The sequence below is a fragment of the Trifolium pratense genome, linkage group LG1, assembly GCF_020283565.1.
Source record: "Trifolium pratense cultivar HEN17-A07 linkage group LG1, ARS_RC_1.1, whole genome shotgun sequence".
In the NCBI taxonomy this organism is placed as follows: domain Eukaryota; kingdom Viridiplantae; phylum Streptophyta; class Magnoliopsida; order Fabales; family Fabaceae; genus Trifolium; species Trifolium pratense.
This window is the reverse complement of record NC_060059.1, coordinates 37,598,748-37,619,424: the sequence shown is the minus strand read 5'-3', so window position 1 is coordinate 37,619,424 and position 20,677 is coordinate 37,598,748. Positions and strand designations below refer to the sequence as shown.

At 34.0% G+C, this 20,677-nt stretch overlaps 2 protein-coding genes across 3 annotated transcripts; both read right to left on the bottom strand.

The window, feature by feature from the left end:
• Nucleotides 1-2,064: 2,064 nt before the first annotated feature.
• Nucleotides 2,065-7,416, bottom strand: LOC123914516 (serine/arginine repetitive matrix protein 2-like). Its single transcript, XM_045965721.1, has 3 exons — nucleotides 7,216-7,416; nucleotides 5,985-6,334; nucleotides 2,065-4,629 (listed from the first exon to the last, which is right to left on the bottom strand). Exons 2-3 carry the CDS (start codon nucleotides 6,314-6,316, stop codon nucleotides 2,403-2,405), a joined length of 2,559 nt encoding a protein of 852 aa, XP_045821677.1. The 5' UTR covers nucleotides 6,317-6,334; nucleotides 7,216-7,416; the 3' UTR covers nucleotides 2,065-2,402.
• Nucleotides 7,417-9,040: 1,624 nt separating this feature from the next.
• LOC123914505 (protein arginine N-methyltransferase 1.5-like) lies at nucleotides 9,041-20,159 on the bottom strand. 2 transcript variants are annotated; one of them, XM_045965712.1, is made up of 24 exons: nucleotides 19,842-20,159; nucleotides 19,550-19,673; nucleotides 18,520-18,643; nucleotides 17,907-18,016; nucleotides 16,844-16,936; nucleotides 16,679-16,738; nucleotides 16,429-16,508; nucleotides 16,264-16,339; nucleotides 16,076-16,165; nucleotides 15,300-15,372; nucleotides 14,040-14,131; nucleotides 13,918-13,953; nucleotides 13,044-13,112; nucleotides 12,404-12,472; nucleotides 12,252-12,305; nucleotides 12,072-12,146; nucleotides 11,644-11,736; nucleotides 11,458-11,561; nucleotides 11,098-11,146; nucleotides 10,922-11,008; nucleotides 10,651-10,756; nucleotides 9,983-10,070; nucleotides 9,517-9,610; nucleotides 9,041-9,416 (listed from the first exon to the last, which is right to left on the bottom strand). In XM_045965712.1, exons 2-24 carry the CDS (start codon nucleotides 19,613-19,615, stop codon nucleotides 9,330-9,332), a joined length of 1,875 nt encoding a protein of 624 aa, XP_045821668.1. In that variant the 5' UTR covers nucleotides 19,616-19,673; nucleotides 19,842-20,159; the 3' UTR covers nucleotides 9,041-9,329. The 2 variants fall into 2 exon arrangements, with proteins under 2 accessions (XP_045821668.1, XP_045821660.1); XM_045965704.1 differs by lacking the exon at nucleotides 19,842-20,159 and having other exon boundaries at nucleotides 19,550-19,690.
• Nucleotides 20,160-20,677: the final 518 nt, after the last annotated feature.

Below are 20,677 nucleotides of genomic sequence, written 5' to 3'. Positions count from 1 at the left end.
TTCACATAAAAAAAATTGGTTCAAACTAAACCGATTATACTGCTATAATTAACTCATGCTGGATTGAATCAGCGGTGTGGATATATTAAATAAATATGGGTCATCTGCGGGCAAGGGTCCTCTCCGGTGCAAATTCCACGGGAGACCCTGCAGTGCAAATCCACACCATCAATAATTTTTTAAATACAAAGTCTGCCAGCACCAAAAAAGTAATGAATGATCCAGATTTTACTGGACAAAAACTTCATGGAGACAATCCCTTCCCGTCATATGCCAATGACACTTGTTAAGCATATTAAAAAAGAAAAATAATAGATAAAATTAATGTTCAAAAGATGACTTTTTATGTTTTTAATGTGTTAAATGCACAAGTTTCGAGGCAAAACTTTAATATTAGTATGTTTAACAAGTGTTCCGAGGTCACCGTTTAACAGTTTCCAATAAATATTACTCATTTTAAAACGGAAAAGGTAAAAAGATGAAAGTACACCTCATAAATGTCGAAGGCGGCATAGTTTAGGGTGGCCCGAAACGATCTATACTTTTGAGAGCTCTGGTTTACAAGTTGAGAATTACTTATGTCATTCTACCAGTTACGTATTTTTCATTTTACTTTTATGCTACTTAAGCAGCAAACGTTATAAAAATTCTGGTAGGGTGTTTTTTCTCAAAATTTCTCATTTTTATAACGTATGTTACTTAAGTAGCGTACAGAATCCGCTAACTAGCTGACATTATAAAAATCTTGAAATTTCTCATTTTTATTAGCACGCTACTTAAGTAGCGGATGTTATAAAAATCTTGATAGGTGTTTTTTTTTCTCAAAAATCTCATTTTTATAACGTCCGATATTTAAGTAACGGATGTTATAAAAAAACATTCTTCTACGTATAATCTGTTACTTAAGCAGCGGACAGAGTTATATTGGTAATTCCCTAGAATTAGTAGATTTTTCTACAACAATGTTGCTAAGGAATCTTGCAGTGCCATTTGGTGTGGCAGTAAGCAGAGATGGATCATTTGTAGTTGTTAGTGAATATCTGGCAAACAGAATTCAGAGAGTGTGGCTGAAATGACCAAGAGCAAATTCATCAGATCTATTTATGCTACTTGCTGGAAGATTTTCAAGAGGAATTCAAGATGATAATTTTGCCAATATCATATCATCATTGTTTGAACATTATAGTCCAAATATATTAGTTACTCGATCTATCTAAAAAGTAAAATTTCTCTTATATTAAAGAACAAAGAGTAAAAACTATGAACTTAATTATTTCTTATATTAATCATTCTAAAAAAAATTGTTTTAGTTATATTAATTATACTGTGATTTTAAACAATATTAATAATTCTCTAAAAAAGTTGTTTAAGTTAATTTTAAGTTTTACTTTGTACTCAATTTTTTTCTTTCATCTTAGTGTCCCTTAAGTTATAAATACTATTATTATTTTTTTCCTTTCATCTTAGTATCCCTTAAATTATAAATATTATACAACTTGACATTTTTTTTGTTTCATTTTGATCGTTTAAGTTATGAATATTAGTAACTTTGATCTTTTAAGTTGCGATCGGAAGGGGATTGGAACCACTTGATGTCAGAACTGACCCCCGAATCAGATTAAACGGGTGGTGAAAACAAAAAAATAAAATCACAACTTAAGTAATCAAAATGAAACGAAAAAAATTTAAGACACCAAATTATCTAATGTTTGTAATTTAAAGAAGAAACCTAAAATTAACTTAAAGAAGAAATTTTTTTTAACATTTCTTTTAACCAACAGTTTTCATTATTCTATATTTGAACCTAAGTAGACAATCATATTAGGCTTGTTTTCATCTTCTGCATAAGACAAAGGTTCAACCCATTGTTTTGATTCACTGTCACAGTCCATTAGCATTCCTGTAGAACAGCTACTCAACAACAATGACTAAATATAAAAACCTGATTGCTTGAGTTGAACACATTTATTTATCATTATGGAATTTATGAACATTTAACCACCATCCTACTATGGTGGCCTTACCTGACTGACAACATTTCATTAAGCAAAATGTCTACTATCATTCATGAAAATAGCACGTTCAGTATTCCACTCTTGAAAATTCATTTAACTCTTAAGAGGAAAAACACCAACAAAATTGACTAGTTGGATGGAACTCAACTTGAAATCTGGGCAAAACATGAATAATAAATAGTTCAAACACACTAAAAAAATTACATGCTTTAAGCAACAGAAACGTAAGACAACAAATAATACTCAGGTCCACATTCAAAGGCTAATAAAGTAGTAAAGAAGCATTCTGAATCCATGGACTGCAGTATTCGGTTTCCATGCCTCTCCCTTGAACTAGAAACATAGTATTTGGTTTTCTCGGAGTAACCCTCATGGCTATCCATCTTCCTACTCCCTTCTGTACCTTCTTTCTCCACGATCATCATCATCCCTTCGATAATGCCTTCTTTCTCCATGATCATCATCATCCCTTCTGCGCTTTCTTTCTCCAGGATAATCATCATCCCCTCTGTGCTTTCTTTCCCCACGAACATCCTCATCCCTTGAGCTCTTTCTTTCTTTACGATCATCCTCATCCCTTGAGTTCTTTCTTTCTTTGCGATCATCCTCATCCCTCGAGTTCTTTCTTTCTCTGCGATCATCCTCATCCCTCGAGTTCTTTCTTTCTTTGCGATCATCCTCATCCCTTGACTTCTTTATTTCTCCACTGCCATCCCCATCCCTTTTGCTTTGTGCTTCTCTATGACGACCCTCATCCCTTAAGTGCTTTCTTTCTTCATAATCATCTTCATTCCTCAAGGTCTTTCTTCCCGTGCGATCATCCTCAATCCTTCTGATCTTTGTTTCTCTATGATCCTCCCCATCTCTAGAGCTCTTTTTCTCTCCACGACCATCCTCATCCCTTGAGGTCTTTCTTTCTCCATAATCTACTTCATCCCTCAAGGTCTTTCTTCCTGTACGTTCATCCTCAATCCTTCTAATCTTTCTTTCTCCATGATCATCCTCATCCCTCAAGTGCTTTCTTCCTGTAGGATAATCTTCATCCTTTCCATGTTTTCTCTCTCCACGACCATCCTCATCTCTTAAGCTCTTTTTCTCAGGATGGTCTTCCCCATCCCTTTTAAGCACTCGATCTTTTGAACCATCCTCATCCCTTAACTGCTTTCTTCCTGTGCGGTCATATTCATTCCTTCCATGTTTTTTTTCTCCATGGTCATCTTGATCCTTTTTATAATCATTATCATTTCTTCCTTTTGTTCTTGTGTCATAATCCTCCCTATTCCGATCAATTCGTCCAACAGATTGTGATTCAACATCCCTGTTATAATTTCTGCCTCTCCGCTCAGTTTCATTATCATTCCCTCCGAGCCTAGCTGACTTAGAATAATCATCTCTTTCTTGATTTTCATTTTGATAAATTCGAGATTTTGACTCAGACTCTGTTTTACCAAACTTCCTATCCTCTCCACCATGCTTAGCCAATTTGACAGTCTCCCTATCTCTGTCTTCATCAATCTTGTCACCCTTTGCCATTGCCTGACTTCTAGAATTTGAACCCTCTTTATAATCTCTCCTATAAGATTTTCTTAAAGAATCCAATCCATCAACATTAGCACTATTTTTCTCTTTTTCTGCAGCATTACCTCTGACATTTATTTGCTCCTTTGGTGGACCTCTCTTTGCTACAACCCCACTTTTTCTAGTTCTTTCATACCTGCGATCACTATCACTGCTGCCCGAATCACTATCACTGCGACTCTCATCAGAGGAAGAGTATGATCGCCTTTTAACACGTTTGTCTTGTCCTGAAGCATGCTTAACACCGACTCTACCAGAGTCCTCATTAATAGAACCATACCTTCTCGTTTTCTGCTTCTCAAGTCTACCATGTTTCTCTTCCTCACTATCAGCATCAGATTCCTCTTCGGAATCATAACGTTTGCTCATCTTCATATGTCCCTCCACTTCTTTAGTCTTATGCCTAGGTAAGACTTCATGATGATCAGAATCACCATCTGAATCATGCCTCTTACTAGCCTTTTCTGGTTTTTTATTACTTTTTCTTGCACGGATGCTGTCATCAGTATCAGAACTAAAATCAGTATCATCACTGTCCTCCACCCTGCCTTTCTTGTGGTGCTTAGATGTCTTTTGCTTCTTTTTGGCCTTGACCTTCCTCTTAGCATCACTATCAGAATCAGATCGATCACTACTGTCAGTATCAACCCTACTGTGCTTCCTTCTACCTGTCTTCTCATCATCCGTACTGCTATCTGAATCGGATGAATCATCCTTGTACTTTTTCTTGAGAGTCCCACCCTTCTTGTGGTGCTTTGTGTCTTTAACACCCTTTTTCTTAGTAGTTTCTTCTTTTTGAATTACCTCCAGTTGTTTCTTCCGACTGAAATCTCTGTCCAAAAAGGAATGTTCAGGTTTCAGAATATGTTTTGCATCAGCAAAAGAAACATCTTTCCCTTCATTGTCAGGCCCCTCATCATTCCCTTCTGCATTTAATTCATTAGCTTCAGATGAAACTATGCCAAGAGCAGCTTTCAATGTTTCCATCTGCCTTTCCTTTCTAGCAGCAATTTGATGAGTCTGTGTATCAGAAACCCTGAAAATCCACAAAAAAAAATTATTGTTCAGCTTTCAATGAGGATATGTATATTTCAGTTTTTTGTCATGAAAATAATTAATTCATTAATTCATAAACTGCCCCAAAAATGAATATGAACCACTTAATTCAAACCCATGGACAAAAACAATGTCATGCTGACCAACAATTCAGAGAGAATGGACAATTCAACAAGCAGTGTAAAGATCAAATCATCAGTCATACTCATACATGAACTAAAACAATCAGTAATCAGTTTTGCCAAATATTCAAGATTAAGACACAAGTTTCTATAATCATATGGAATAAGAAAGACTAGATAGCTGATATACACACAGAAGAAAGAGCGAGAAATTTAACTCAATTAGGATTGCAATTTGACTCATTTCTATCAGCTAATAATCATGTACAACCTATTCCATCAGTTTAGGTAATTTACATCTAAAGCAGATCCCTCATGTTTGGGCAGTCTAGGCTTTCCAGCAAAATTAAGAGTAGAAAAATTGTCCTTCCTTTTTTAGCTCATAATTTCCTGAACATAGGTTATTATTTATCTGTAACTGTATTCTGACTACAAAACCTTTTCTTCAAAATCTACATAAAGAAATCACAACCTAATAAGCCATCATCCAGGTTTAGCAAAAGATTATCATGTCAATGATAGGTCTGTGAAGTTTGTTTATAGGAGGAGGGGTAAAAAAGGGAATGAGGAGCTGGTGGGGACAGAGGGAATAACTAACAGCACACATGGCAGTCAAGAAGTGGAGGGAAGCATGGGAGTGAGTGAAAGAGAGGTGTTTAAAGGAGGAGGTCACGCATGATGCAAGGGGGATTGGATTGGAGTGGTAGCAGGGACTGGGAGTGAGAACCTTCCTCACACCAGTAGTGGTATTCTCATCTTGGGAATATTGTTTTCCTATTTCATGTAATTGTCATCACTGCCGGGAGTGATTACTCCATCCATTGTCTTAATATTATATAGCTATTGTAAGAAGTTGACACTTAATATTCAGATATTATATAACAGTAATTCTATCTTGAGCTTTCCATCCTTCTAGAGTCTATTATCATGTCAATAACAACAGCTGTGGTGTACCTAGGATCCTGCTCTAGGGGGTGCATACTATTCAACTTTAATTAATAATTATAATCATATATATAATCTCCTACAACAACAATAACACCAATAAAAATAATTTCTCCATAATCAAAAACAAAAAGCTATGCACAACAAAAACCAATTAACAATTAATACACTTCAAAAATTTTGGTAAAGCAATGACAGAACCAACAAATTCATCAATTGGAATCATATGTCATACTCATACACAAATATCTAAAATCCAAAAACTCACTTGTCCAAATTAGAATCATTTTCGTCAGCTGCAGCCTCCAAGCTATTGCGAGCCTCCTCGAGTTTCTCAGCGATCTCAGCATCAGTATAACCCTGATCAATTAACTTGTCTTCAAGAATAACAAGTTTGAGCTGAATCTGACGCTTACGATCATGCTCAAGAATCTCTTTGTTAGCCTTTCTGGAAACACCAGCAGTACCCTGATCTCCTTCAAAGCCCTTCATATTCTCAGCAACCTTGGAAGTTCTCGGCTTGACGAAGAACTTGTTGCTCTGAATGTAGCCATTGGTACCAGACCCTCTTGGAGTTTGTAACCCTATTCCGTTATACATATTGTGACAAAGCAACAACTGCAATTGAAAACCCAAAAAATCATATAAGAAACCCTAATATCAACTTAAATTCACAGATTTTAAATAAATAAATACAGTGGCGGAGCCAGGATTATATTGGAGCCTGGGCACAATTTTAACCGCAATATTTTTTTGGCTAGCATGAGTCAAATAAGAAAAAAACAGCAAAACATAATCAAATAAGAGAGATGAAATATAACATACCAATAGTATGCATATATTTCAACAATATAAATGAATGGAAACAGTGTTGTCCAGGGCCAAAAAGAAAGCAGTATTTATTAATTGGTCAAATGGAAGGGCTTTTAAATTTAAAATTACAACTTCTCATAAGTTACCATCTTCTCAAGCCTAACAGTGAGGTCAGAAGCTGAAACATAAACATCTATGGCCAGGTAATGGAAAGTCGTTCCAATCAATTTACCATTCAGTGCTGGAAGAACTTTTCCTACTGCCTATTTTTTTTCCCAAATTCAACACTCAATTGTGAGAAACAACAAAATTTACACAGTCTAATCATGTGTTACTAGGCCCCAGAATCAAATATGCACTTGCTTTGTTTATGAATATAAACAAAAGGAAAGAATCCCACAAAGAGGCCAAGAGATATTCTTTTCTTTTCTTAATAACAGGAGCATTAAAATCTCAATTTAGACCTTGAAATCCCAATTTTTTCTTAACAAATTCACCAAGTTTAGACCTTGAAATCCCAATTTTTTCTAAATAACCTAAAACATGAATCATATTTTTTTCTCATACTACAACCCAACATCAAAGGATAATGATTAATATCATCAAGTTAGACATAGAATAATAATTGGAATACCAATTTCTATGTATTTTATGCAATTTCTCAATTTTAGGGTTGCTTAGTTTACCTGTGTGCGCTGCGACTGCGAGAGAGAGGCTGAGAGCGGCGGCGGAGAGCGGCCTGAGACTGAGAGAATGAGAAATAGAGAGATTTGAGACCGGATTTGAGAGTGGTGCTGCGGTGCGGTGGTCGATCGCGAAACGAATGAAGGAAACAGAGAGAAGGAGAAACGCAAACTCGTTACTGTACTTCTTTTTCTCTTGTTTCTTTTATTAATTTTTTTTTTTTTTAAAAAAAAATAATAATAATTTGGGGTGGGGCAGCCCGGGCACGTGCCAGGGCATGCCGGGTGGCATCTCCGCCACTGGTAACAGTGGACTTGTCCAAAATTAACAGTTTTTTTTTTAATTGACGGAAAGGACCATTTTGATTAACGGAGATGTCTTTAAGGGACCTAGACAGAACTTTTTTTCTTTAAGGGACCAATATGAAACCAAAAATATCTTTAAGGGACCAAAATACTAATTAAGCCTATACTTATTTATGGTTCACGTTAAATAGTACACTATTTAACATTTTCCTATTGAAAACTATTGAAAAATATAAGTGTAATTTTTTTTTGGACTAAATATAAGAGTAATTGACAAATAGTACAATTGACAAATTTTATCCTTAAAACATTAAATGAACAGTTGATTAGAAACGCTAAATCTGATGAAATTAAATATCTATAAAAAAAACGGAGGTAGTAAATTAGTAATGAACATATATTTGGTTCATCCTCATCTTCATCATGTCCATTGTTTTGTTCACTAAATTATAACAACGCTGAACGCTCAAATATAAAAATGACAAGGTGAGTTCTCTAACAAAATTCTTTCCATACGTATGTAGGAGCAAAAAATCGAATCCCCTAACAACCTACTTAACGGGCCATAAGAGATATTTTATAAGTTGTGAGAAATTTTAATTTTTTTGACAATAGAAATCTCAATTAAATACCACAAAATTTATTTATATTTTTTAAAAGTCAATATCACAAGATTTTTTTAATCAAAGTTTTTTAAAAAAATTTAAAATCTTAATTCAATACACCCTCCTAAATTTTATTTTCAAATAGAACATTTTTTTAATCAATCTGGTGTACCGTGTACTATTTTAAAAAGATTCTGCATGCTAACATGCAGCCTTTTAAGTATTTGTCAAAGAAGTTTAAAATTTGAAGTTTTATGTTATCATTTTTAACACTTGGTTAGCATATGCCTTTTACCACTTGATTATGGGTTGGTGGAATTCATAAATTTTAACCAATTAAAAAAGAATGGTTAATGTGTTCTTGTGGGATAGTGGAAGTAATAATAATAATAAAGGGATTATTTGGTTGTCATGCGAGAGGCTTGCATGTCCCAAGGCTAACAGTGGTATGAGGTTCCTTAATTTTCCAGGTTTTAATTAGGCTATGGTGGCGAAACTAGGCTGTAATATTGTTCAAAATCCTAATACTTTGGTTGCAAAGCTAATTAAGGCAAGGTGGCGTATCAAAAGTGGTGATAACATCAGAGTTATGCAGGATCCATGAGACTACTATGCACATCATGACACATTCGCAACATTTCAAGGAACTTTGGAATGTGTAGTTTGGGTTCAAAACCTGGGACCATGAGCTACTTGCTTTACTTTCTTGCTATCTTGTATTTGGCATTAGAGCAACCAATAGTTTTTAAACAATCTACTGTGGTTTACCATGCTAAGAAGAAGACCCGAAAAACTGTAGAAATGAAGGCAAACAAGCTGATGTAACTCAATGCTCACAATATCTATCAGTTGATGTAACACACACAGACACAGATCACCTTAAAATAGTTAAAAAATTCAGGAGTAAAAGATCAAACTAAAAGAAAACTCACCAAACTTTCCTAGAAAAATCCATATTTATTTACAACTTTACACAGCGTACATAGAATGATCATCTCGACAATCTTATAATGCGGCATGATTTTATAAAATGTACTGACAATAAGAGAACTAACTCAGATGCTATGCTAGTTCTGAAAAGCAGATACATGATTTCCCAAATTGAATTGATACCGATACTAGTTCCAAAAATCAATTTATTGTCAGCTGTGAGGACTGAGGATGCTATGACTACTTGTTTGCAGACTGCAAATTATTGAGGTAAATTCAATTAAGCCATACACAGTCTGCACGTGCATTACAGTTGTGAACTAGAGATGTAGAAGGAGATGTAACACCCCACTCATACCAAACCTGTTTTAGATTCCACAAAATATTGAAATGCATGAAATAGAGAATAGATGCAAGGGTGAACAGAAATATGATGGAAAACAACAAATGATCAAAAACCAACCTTTGTAGAATCACAACAGCGCCAGAAATGTACTTCTAGGGTAGAGCCACGATGCACACAAATAGGTTCCCTTAATGGAAAATACATTTCATCCCTGCAGAAAAGAACAACAAAGTATAGGAGGGTTAAAAACCGTGTTCATCCTCGCAAGTCACAATCGTAATACAAGGTGAACATATAAAAAAAGTTTTGATCTTATGTTCTTGCGGTAGTAGATTTTGTTTCAAAATGTTGAGTTTACGAAGCAGGCCAGTAGAGGAGTGTGGACAGTTCTACGATAATATCATATGGTCTATAAAAACTGATGTCATGCTGAGAGCTGTGTGGCACTCTCTTACTGCATTTTAGAAAATATCTTATCCTCTGATCAACCACTTCTATTTTAAATTTTTAATACTATAATTATGAGCATTTTCTTATTCCAAAATAATAAACTAAATAACTGGGGGACACAAAGGTAATATACCAAGAGAACACGTCTGGCGTAGCTTTAGAGGGTTCAGTTCCAAGATGCACATCCTTGTAAAGAGTTGCATCAAAGTATCCAGCAAATCCTATAATCAAATCGCACGAGTGGATAGTATTAGTATAGAAATAATAAATATGGATCAAGGTATAAAAGAGCTGCACAAACAGATGACATCCAGAGCACAGTATAGAATTACTATGCAAGTCTGTAAAAAACACAATGGTATGTACCATCCATAAACAACATAGCAATTAGATTAAATTTCATTCCACGAAAATTCCAGCACTTAGACTAAATTTCATCACTTAAAATTCCAACACTAGATTCTACATTTGAAAGTCGTAAACTAATCAACAAAAATGAAAAACTCATGATTTACTTTCAAGGGAGGTTCCCGGGTTTGAAATCATAAACTTGTCATCAGAACTAAATCACTTTGGATTTTGGGTGGATGGGTTTTCGGATTCAACCCAAACTACGAGAAAAATCAAACAACACGCTTTGGGTTGAGTTGGGTTGTCGGGTCGACCTACACCCATGAACATCCCTCACTAGTGTTGCCAATATGGACCAGTTCCCCATTCCACCCAATAAGAGTAGATTTATGGATAAATCAGTTGCATGACGACTTATTGAGTCAATAAGAGTAGATTAACCCTGCATACCATGTACCATTGTTGACTCAGGGACATCAGGCATCACAAATTGCAATTTCCTATACCGCCGGTTGCTTTCTTTGATAGAGCGTTTTGGATGAGTAAAGGTAAACAGCTAAACAAAGCAAATATAACCAAACAAAATCAGTAAAAAATACATAAACTGGTTATTTTAAGAAAACTAGTAAGCAAAGTATAAATCTCAAATAACATAAAGATTAGATCAGCGGATAGATTGAAGTTAAAGCAAGATCAATAAAACGAATGAGAAGCTACTAACAGGTTGACATGGTGCAAGGCGAGCAACATTGTGCATCTTTGTTACAAAAGCAGTTTCGAAGGTTAAAATCTGTTCTTTTGCCTTAACCTAAAATATAACCCCAAGCAATTAAATTAAATGAAGCATATTATTTATATGCAAAAAATAACTTTGACAGGAGAATACAGGAAATATACTGCACTATATAACTTCGAAGATTTCACTGGCTGGAGGAAACTTGTATACCTGAAAAAGGCAATAAATCCATCAATGTTACATGAATATTGCTTATCCAAACTTCATTAACCATTTAATGGCAGTTTAGTATAATACAAAATAGTCCAAGGGCTATCTTGAATATTATTCAAAATGGTTCATCCAGTACCTCTAAATTGGGTTATTTACAAAATGAGTGACAACAATAAAAGCGCATCATGGTTGAATCATAAGGACCTAACATACCTTGGTGTAGAATGAAGAAACACGAAAGAAAACAAATTAAGAAATCCTTTTAACACAGACAAATCAATAACATGGAGTGAAAGGAATTTACATACGAAGATGGTATTGAAATTCCATCTTTTTTTAGAATCCTCTGGGTTCCGTCAAGGATTTCAGGGGCCAGCTCGTTGTCACCAAAACAACCTAGTAATTCACCAACCTAAATTCAAGACAACTGCAATCAAACACTATTTATTTAAAGAATAAAATTTAAGCAAGTGATCGTGACTGTACAAACATACCAATATGTCAGCTTTCTCCGGGGCATTCCAGTGTCGCGCATCAGTTTGGATTACGGTAACAATATCATTCCAACCCATTGATTCACGCTGTTTCTGTTCCAACAGAAAGAATGTTATGCCTATGATTATACCAAAGATTCTCCTAAATACAATGAGGACTGAAAAAGGACAGAAAATTGATTTATATACGTAATGAAGTAACATTAAAGACGAAAGGGACTCGAGAAAATGCAAGAACATGACGAACAAAGTAAGGTTCATAATTGTGCATTTCCCCAGAGATTGACCTCTGATTTTTCTCCTAATATTTTCTCTCATTTTTCTCGGGACAATTTCGTAAACATGCAACATCCTTCATTATTGTATCATATAACATCAGGAATCAATCACCTTAAGCATAACAAGTATGAGCAATATTTAAAACTAACATAAAGGGAAGCGAGTGCATTTAGATTCCTGTCCACAGCGTAAACTTTCAGCTTCCTCCCAGTTTCATTAGCAGCCTACATATGAAGGTGATATATAAAAGTCACTCCAAAGACCTGTGATGATATTATTATTACCTAAATCCATATTTGCCACATTCTAAGACAATAAATATTAAACACCTGTAGTGATGTCCGCACAAGAGCCCCACGACCTGCACCAACAACAACCAATACCTAACAAAAAGAAAAACAAAACATTAGGTATGCTACACAACATCCAGAGCGGATCACAAAATATGTGTAAAACACAAAAATCAATGAACAAATCTTACTGTGGTAATCACAGATGCCTCTTCATCGGGAACCCTATCCAACAAAGCTTGACAAATTGCTCTTTTGTACTAGAATAAGAAAAGCTACTGATTAGATACAAGTTCATTTTGAACTAAGGGGAACCAAATGAATTTTAAGCAGGAGATTCAAAGTTCAAATCCTAGGAACTAACATAATCAACGACTTGCTAACATTTTAGTTTAAAACAAACAAGTTCACGCCAACAAAACCAAAGCTGTTATATGTCGCATCCTTCAGAACAAGAAACAAAAAAAGCAACAATTATCATGATAGGTACTAATGTCACGCATTTTTATTTTTTACCAAGTAAGAACATGTTTCTATCATTCATGAGTTTATCACAAATCTAACACACAAAACACTCATAAATTTAAAAAACCTTTTGCAATTACCACTATGAAATACAATGCATGTAGATCACAACTCAATACATCTGTGCGGTAAAAGAAATCAGACAAAAGCAACTCAAAAATATGACAGCAGATTAATCAACGATCAAGCCATAACCATTTCATAAATCAGATTTACTGTGTTGTCCAGGGGATGGCAATAGTGAACAAATATACATTATTTGCACAAAGTTGAGAGTGTCTTGCATATGTTGGCAAATTGGCATACCTCCATGTATTTCTTCTCATCTTTCTCTTGCTCGCTATAGACCATAGACTGCGAAATTTCCTTAAAAGGCTGACGATGAATTATAAAATTTCAAATTAATAAATTAAAAGGTGTTTATGACATGTAGCAAGGCAATATAGTGCAATCACAAAAAAGAAGCATAAAGAATACAGGAGCAAAGAATTTTTTTAATTGTGATCTTAGAATATCAAAAGACTGCAATACATCTTTTTTTTTGGTCAAGTAGCATAATGGCTAGAAATTCACCCCTTGAGGTGAACAAGTGGGAAATCCCGGGTTCGAACTTCGGCCCCTGCATATATAATGCCATGTCCCTATCAACTGAGCTATGCTCACGAAGACAACGACTGCAACATATTTTATTCTAGCATAACCAACAGGAAAATAAACTACACATTCTCATTTTATGTATGGATTACTAAACTGAATGACTGAATCCACTTAGCACATGGACAGGAGCATAATATACGTGCTGCTGGATAAGAATAAAATAATATGCGATAAGTTTAAATCAAATCTCAACCATTGAGAATCTTACTCTCGGTAAGTAAGAAATTTTCGCAACATCAATATCAAAACTGTTATATTCCAAAGTTAATCCTTAGGAATTAGCTTCTCTCATTTGTTTTCAAATTCAAAATGAAAATTAACACTGCGAACATATTTGAAACTAATTCTTAAACTTGAAAAGTTAATGCCTAAACAACCTACAATCAGTGGCCGACTTGTTGCTATGTTTCTTCCACAAAATCATAAAATAATTTCACCAATTATGAATAAATGGAAACATATTTTCCTCTCTGGAAATCTACCAAAAAAAAAGGCATTGCTCAGTGGCACAAATGATACATACCTGTAAGATTGGATGTAAAACATCCCTGAAAGCAACCTGGCACAGAACACTGAAAGCGTCAAGAAAAAGATACTAGTAGCCAATGCGGTGATTTTCTATTTGATACACGGAAAGATAAACACCTGTGAACGTTCTTGCTCAGAGAGAGGGTCCATTTGTTGGTATATAGATCTAACATGATCAATATAAGGTAGTAGACGATGTATCCGTGAATCTAACATGTAAAAAAGTAGCTCATTACAACAATGTGTCAAAAAAATGGCTCATTAAAACAATATGTAAAAAACATTACCTATCATGTTATTAATTTTAAATTGTAGTTACAAAAGTAGAGTGATATGACAAAATAGTTTATTTTTATTCTTTATCAATATATAACTAATTTGCAGTAAGAGTGCATTGCATGGTAGTCAATCCCGGGCGATCCCAGTGGGATCCCGGTGGAGCAGAGCGGAGCGGAGCTCTGCCGGGACGGGATGGGATGGAGCGGCGCAGCTAAGCTTCTCGGTGGGATCCCAGTGGACCGGAGCGGAGCGGGTCCCGGGTTGCCATCCCGGGTTAGGACTGAGATTTTGTTTTCATGGGTTTTAAAGGCCATTTTTGAAATCTCACTCATTTTAGTAAGGGTAAAATTGGTTTTTTACCTTTAAAACTGTTACTTACTCCTAACTAAACCCTAGCCGCAATTCATTCTTTCTCTCACGCTATCGTACTATCTTCTCTCACTCTCAAGATCCAAACTTCTTCAACCTTCATCTGCTGTTTCTTCTTCAACCTTCATCTGTTGTTTCTTCTTCAACCTCGGATGATTAGACTTAGACTTTGATGATGAACTCGAGTTTTAATTTTTAGTTACTTTATTAATCTAAGTGTTGGAGACTTGACTTTTGCTTATTTATTTTGCTTGACTTTTGTTGGTAATTTTTAGTTACTTTATGATGAAGGTGTTTTTTTTTTTTTTGACAAAGATGAAGGTGTTGTAGACTTGAGATTTGTGTTTTTAATTTTTAATTTATGAATGTTTTATGGATTTTGAGATGTTTGTTTAATTTTACATTAATTATATGTTTATAGTATTATTTATGTAATTTATAAATAAATAAAAAATAATAGCGGCATCCCGGCCATCCCGCTTCCCGGGATGCCGCTATCCCAGTTTTGGGGCTAGCCGCTCCGCTCCGGGATCCGGGATTAACTACTATGGTGCATTGCATGCATATCTTTTAAATTCATAAAATAAATCATAACAAAGCATATTTTGACATTACTAAGTTGGAGAGACTGACAATGATTTTAACGGTGAATTGTCTTCTAAAATCATTGGTAACACTTTTACATGATTTTGGCATCAACACTTTTAAAGAAAAATCAATAAAACATACCTTCAGCAGAATTAGTTTCTAAATGAGATTCTTCATCTTTGCTGCAATTAAGTTGATTTTCGGATATAATGATCTGGATACATGTTTCAGAAAATTTTGTACACTTAATGCCGTTTGGTTCAAACAATGAGGAGAAAGGAGGAAACTTTTAAAGGAGGAGAGGGGAAGATAGGGGAGAGTTTTAATGAGATAGACGAAAATTGATTGAGCCATTCAGGAGAGACGATGAATTCTTTATTTAAGGCAATAGTACTAATTAAAATGTAATTAATTTTGGAATTTGGTTCAAGTAGTTAGAGAACAGAGTGTCGATTTTAATGATAAAATGGTATTATTTGCCGAAACACTCATATTTTATAGTTAGTGAAATAGTTAAGTGGAGTCGAAGTCAAAAGATAAGAGTATATTAGTGGAAAAATATAACAAATGTTTTATTGATAATCTAAAATGGCAGTTATTTTGAGACACTTTTTATGAAAGAGATAGAACTTATTGGTATAACATCACCAATACATAATGTGTGTTTAGGCAACTATGCATTAGGCTATAAATTTTATAGTTTTGAGAAAAATTAAAAATTGACACATTATGTAATGTTGAGAAAGATTAATATTGGGCCATGAATTTATATTTTTGAGAAAGATTAAAAAGATAAAGCGTAAAAAACATATTTTAGGCGAGAATGAAGCAGTTGTATAGTCCCACAAACTTTTACATGATCAACCTCAATAAAAACATTTACAAGAGATATGTGATTCAAGGAATTAGGATGTTACCTGGGTATAATGATTCAAGAAGTAAGTAATTAACTTTTGTATACCCTCTGAGAGATGCTTCGGATTATCCCCATCTCTAGTAAGAAATGACTGGTGAAAATTCAAATAAAACAATTGTTTACTAGAGAACAATATGTAGCCCCATACATGTTAGATGAATCCTTAAATAAATCACTAGAGGTCCTTACATCTGTGTGTATTATAAAGGCAGCAACAGGCTCCCCATACCAATGATTTAGTGAGTTGTCTGAAGGCATGGTATTCCTATAATAATAAGGTTCACGAGTTAGTTGAGCATCACAGGTCAAAAGGAACAAACTGAAAGATCAAGGTAAAATTTCTGAAGTACTCACAAATTATCAAGTGTAACCAACAATTTACTATTGTGATCAGATAGCAGTCGAAACGAATTCCATATTTTCCAATAATCATCCTGAAAATCAGGATTAGAGAAATGGTCAAGGACAAAAGAATATGATTATGTTATCATCATAATAATGTTGAGTTACAACCATTTGTTTGTGACCTGACAAATTACTTCACTAATCATTAAAATAACAAGTTAACGAACCAATGTCCACCTCAGTTTGCATTTTTACTCACCTGAGTTTGAAGGGTTTTAGAGTCATCATCTGGCTTTCCCAATGGAATCCTAAGCCACAGCTTTATGATGAAGTTACAGATACAAAAAGAAGTATAAGAACGGTGAAATGGCATTTATATAGGATAAACAAGTATTATGAAGTTCAAGTATTATGATAGTGGCACCTGCATCTCCTTTAGGTGTTCCTGTAGAAACTGGTTGGCGCATCTAGCATAATTTGTCCAGGTATCTCCTTTTGGAGTCGGAAGAATGCAAGCCTTGAGCACATTAAAAAAAATTAGAAAAATCAATTTGGTAACAAACAAGAAGCAACTTTACATAATATCGTGTAATCCAATTTGGTAACAAACATGAAGCGATTTTACATATACACCACAAGTCTTTGATTGAACCAAACTCTAATACCAACTTGAGAATAAAGTTTTTGGTGCTGAATAGCTTAAAAGATATATTTCAGCTTAATATTATTTATAATCAAAACTGTATAAGGAGAATTCCTTAACTAAGGCGATAAATCTATCAATAGACTAAACCAATCATATATCAATCCTAATAAAATCAGAATTATATACTATGAAAATACCTAATATTTACAAAGAACGGCATATCTTAATAATACAGAATTAAATAGTGCATATCTCAAGTCTCAACAAAACCAAACATTAAGCTTTGACCTGATTAGTACCCGAATAGGAAAGGCGGCTAAGTCAACAACAATGAAAAATGTCAAAACACCACATTACATGGCTGTTAGTAGCTGACATGGTTCTTTTGGAACTTTGAATATATAAAAACAGAATGGAACTAAATGAAATGCAGTTTACTGTCAAAGTGTTTGGATACTCCATCCCATATTCCCAAATTTAAGGGGAAGAAAAAATATTATATTTGTGGAGAATGGGATTTGGGATGGAAGCGTTCAATCGCAATTCATTCTATTCCATCAATGAATCAAGTGTACTTTATCAACTGAAGTAATATCTATATTAATTAGTATACAAAATCTTTTGACAGCAGATTTTTATGATAGTGGGGACCTTGTACCCAAAATTAATTTCCTAACATCGAAAATACATTTCTTGCAAGGAAATCTTTTAAAGAACCAAACACTTGATTTTTTAAATAATCAAACAACCTTGAAATACATTTCTCCTCGTATTTGTAACTCAAGCAAAATAAGGGGCCTAACTATGTGAAGAACCATTCAGTAAACTTAGAATTTCATACCCTTAAAGAGAGATAAGAGGCCCAAGCTAGTTCTTGTTTGAAAGCAGTTTCAGAGTTCTTCCTTAGCTTTTCATCTGGGGAATCCAAGTCTATCCACTCGCTAATTTGCCCTGAATAAATATAATAAAATTATATGTGAAGATTGCCACAGTTGTGAATCCAAGAGACAATCGATAGAAAGTAGAATATTCCAGAAAGTAACTTATTGCTACAGTAAACAACTTTTCCAAGATCAAAGGAAAATAAGCAGTTTGAAATTGTCTTGACTTCAAACAAGAAGTTTAAGGGAAAAAGAAGAAAAGACAACTTCAATGGACAAAATAAATAAAAGTAAACCTTTTTTCTATTTGATTCATAAACTATTACAAATTCATCAATTTAGTCCCTTAACTACTTTCAAAATATGGGAGAAAATGATAATTTAGGGACTAAATTGATAAGTTACCAATAATTCCAGGACTATTTGTTGGATTTATATAGTTTATGGATGAAATATGAGAATGTAATAGTTTAAGAAGTAAATTGAAAGTTTATTAAATTAAATATGCATTAACCTAAATCGTTTGGATTAATTATCAAGTGAAATTATGAATCATAAGAATAATACGCGTACCTACTACATGAGTATTCCATAGAGAAGGCAAAGGGTCCAAGTCTGACTTAGCAAACGGCAGCGACGCCTCTAAAGAAAATGATCCAAATTGTGGCACGACGCTTGGGCGATATGTAGGCGATATCTGAATTGTACCACAGAATCATTTCTCAGCACAAGGATCATTTATTAGCAACTTAAAAGGAAAAATAGACATAAACTTGAGCTCAAACAGTTCTTTATTGATTATCATCACATATTCTTATGAATAAAGTTGTTACAGTCTACAGAGACTCAAACTCAAGATTAAAATATAACTATTTCTAAGCAAAAGGACAGTTTCTCAGCAATTTACAGTTATTTTTCAACTATTTTTACCGGTTGCAAAATGGATTGAATGAATCAAGAATTATGCATAAACTTGTTCTTATTATCATAAACCAGAAAACTTTTATCCTAGATCCACAATTAACTTCATTGCAAAATTTCACCAATTGCAAAATAGACTGCATCAGTGACAAATTAATTAACCACATATTCTTAATTATGCATAATCTTGTTCTTATTATCATAAACCAGAAAACATTTATCCACAATTAACTTCATTGGTGGTTATCATCACAGATTGTAGCTACATGTTACTTGCATTGCAAAATTTCACCAATTGCAAAATAGACTGTATCAGTGACGAATTAATTAACCGCATATTCTTATCAAATAATTGAAATTGTTATACATAAATATTGAAATTCAACATTCACTTCATTGATTATCATTTGACATATTGTAGCTACATGTTAATTGCATCTCAAATACCGCATCCGTGAAGAATGAACTGCATACTTGTTCTTATCAACTAATCGAAAATTTTATAATATTCAACTTCACAACTTACTTCACTGATTATCATTACATATTGTAGCTACATGTACATGTTAATTGCACTGAACCGTTCAAATCTGAAAGTTGTTGTTCTTGCATGTTTCTAATACACAAATTAATGTAAAACGATGAAAAAGAAATGTGAAAGAATGAAGAAAAGGAAACGAACCAGAGGAACAACAACAAAATCAACGCCTCCTCCAATATAAAGATTTGTATCAAGGATATGCTTCATGGAATTGTTGAAATGCGTTTCAACACCACAAAACTGTGAACAGGTAGCATCTCCTTCTCTGAAGCCGAGAGGCATTTTCGCAGAAAGAAAGATAAAGAGTGAGAGAAAGTTGTTAGAGTGAAAATGTGATTGAAATTTTGAAGACAGAGTAAAACTGTTTATTTATACAAGTTGATTATAACTAACTAACTAGACTTAGATATGGATGAAAACGAATTGAACTAACCGTTTAGTTCAGTTACGGATTCTAAACTGCCTTCAGTAACAGCTCAGGATTCTAAACCGGAGAAAGTGCTTCGAACCGAGAAAAAACGGATGAACAGAGAACCGATGGTGGATTGGGCAAACCGTCCGGTCCAGAGAAAAAGAAAGATTGCATTGTTTTCTTTTTCTTCTCCCGCGATAATAATAATAATAACATTCGCAGTGCCTTTTACTTCGTTCGCTGCACAATGAAGAGAATTGGGAGAGACAAGGTCAAGGTGTATTAGTTATGGTCTATTATTTAATGTTTTTTCTAATTTACCCTTAATAAATTTGGGTCATTTATTGCTTAAAAAACAATTAGGGCATTTGTAGAGATTTTAAAAAATCTAAAGCTATTTGTCGTTTGTTTACGATCATTAAAATCTATTTTTTTTAAGATGGTGAGGGATGATGAATGATTAAAAAAAATGAATTTTGATAAAAGCAATTGAAAATAGATTCTCATTTTGATGAAAAAAATGATTTTTTTACTAAAATATTTTAAAAAAAATCTGAAACAAACACAAAATAAAAAAAAAATAGATTTTTTTTTGGTGAAAAATCTGAAACAAACAAGCCCTTAATAGCTCCTACAAAGAAAATAATGGGTTTTTGGTCCTAACAAAAAAAAATGTGTTCATTGCTAAAATACACCTTCACACATTTGCTTAGAACTTATTGGCCATGAATAGAAAAAAGTGAAAGCTCATAGGAAAATTACATAAATAGCCATCACTTTTCAATAGTTTTAAATAGGAGAGAAGTGGATATTTAGGTCAAAATAAAAAGGTGTGTCATGCTAACACACACCTTCTA

Excerpts from the sequence above, each read along its gene's own strand:
- LOC123914516 (XM_045965721.1), bottom strand. The coding sequence starts at position 6,316 with ATGTATAACGGAATAGGGTTACAAACTCCAAGAGGGTCTGGTACCAAT. Across the intron at positions 4,630-5,984 it reads AATGATTCTAATTTGGACAA|GGTTTCTGATACACAGACTC; the intron begins GTGAGTTTTTGG and ends GTGGATTTTCAG.
- LOC123914505 (XM_045965704.1), bottom strand. The coding sequence starts at position 19,690 with ATGCCTCTCGGCTTCAGAGAAGGAGATGCTACCTGTTCACAGTTTTGT. Across the intron at positions 16,739-16,843 it reads AACACCTAAAGGAGATGCAG|CTGTGGCTTAGGATTCCATT; the intron begins GTGCCACTATCA and ends TTCATCATAAAG. Across the intron at positions 11,737-12,071 it reads ATGCACTCGCTTCCCTTTAT|AAACAGCGTGAATCAATGGG; the intron begins GTTAGTTTTAAA and ends CTGTTGGAACAG.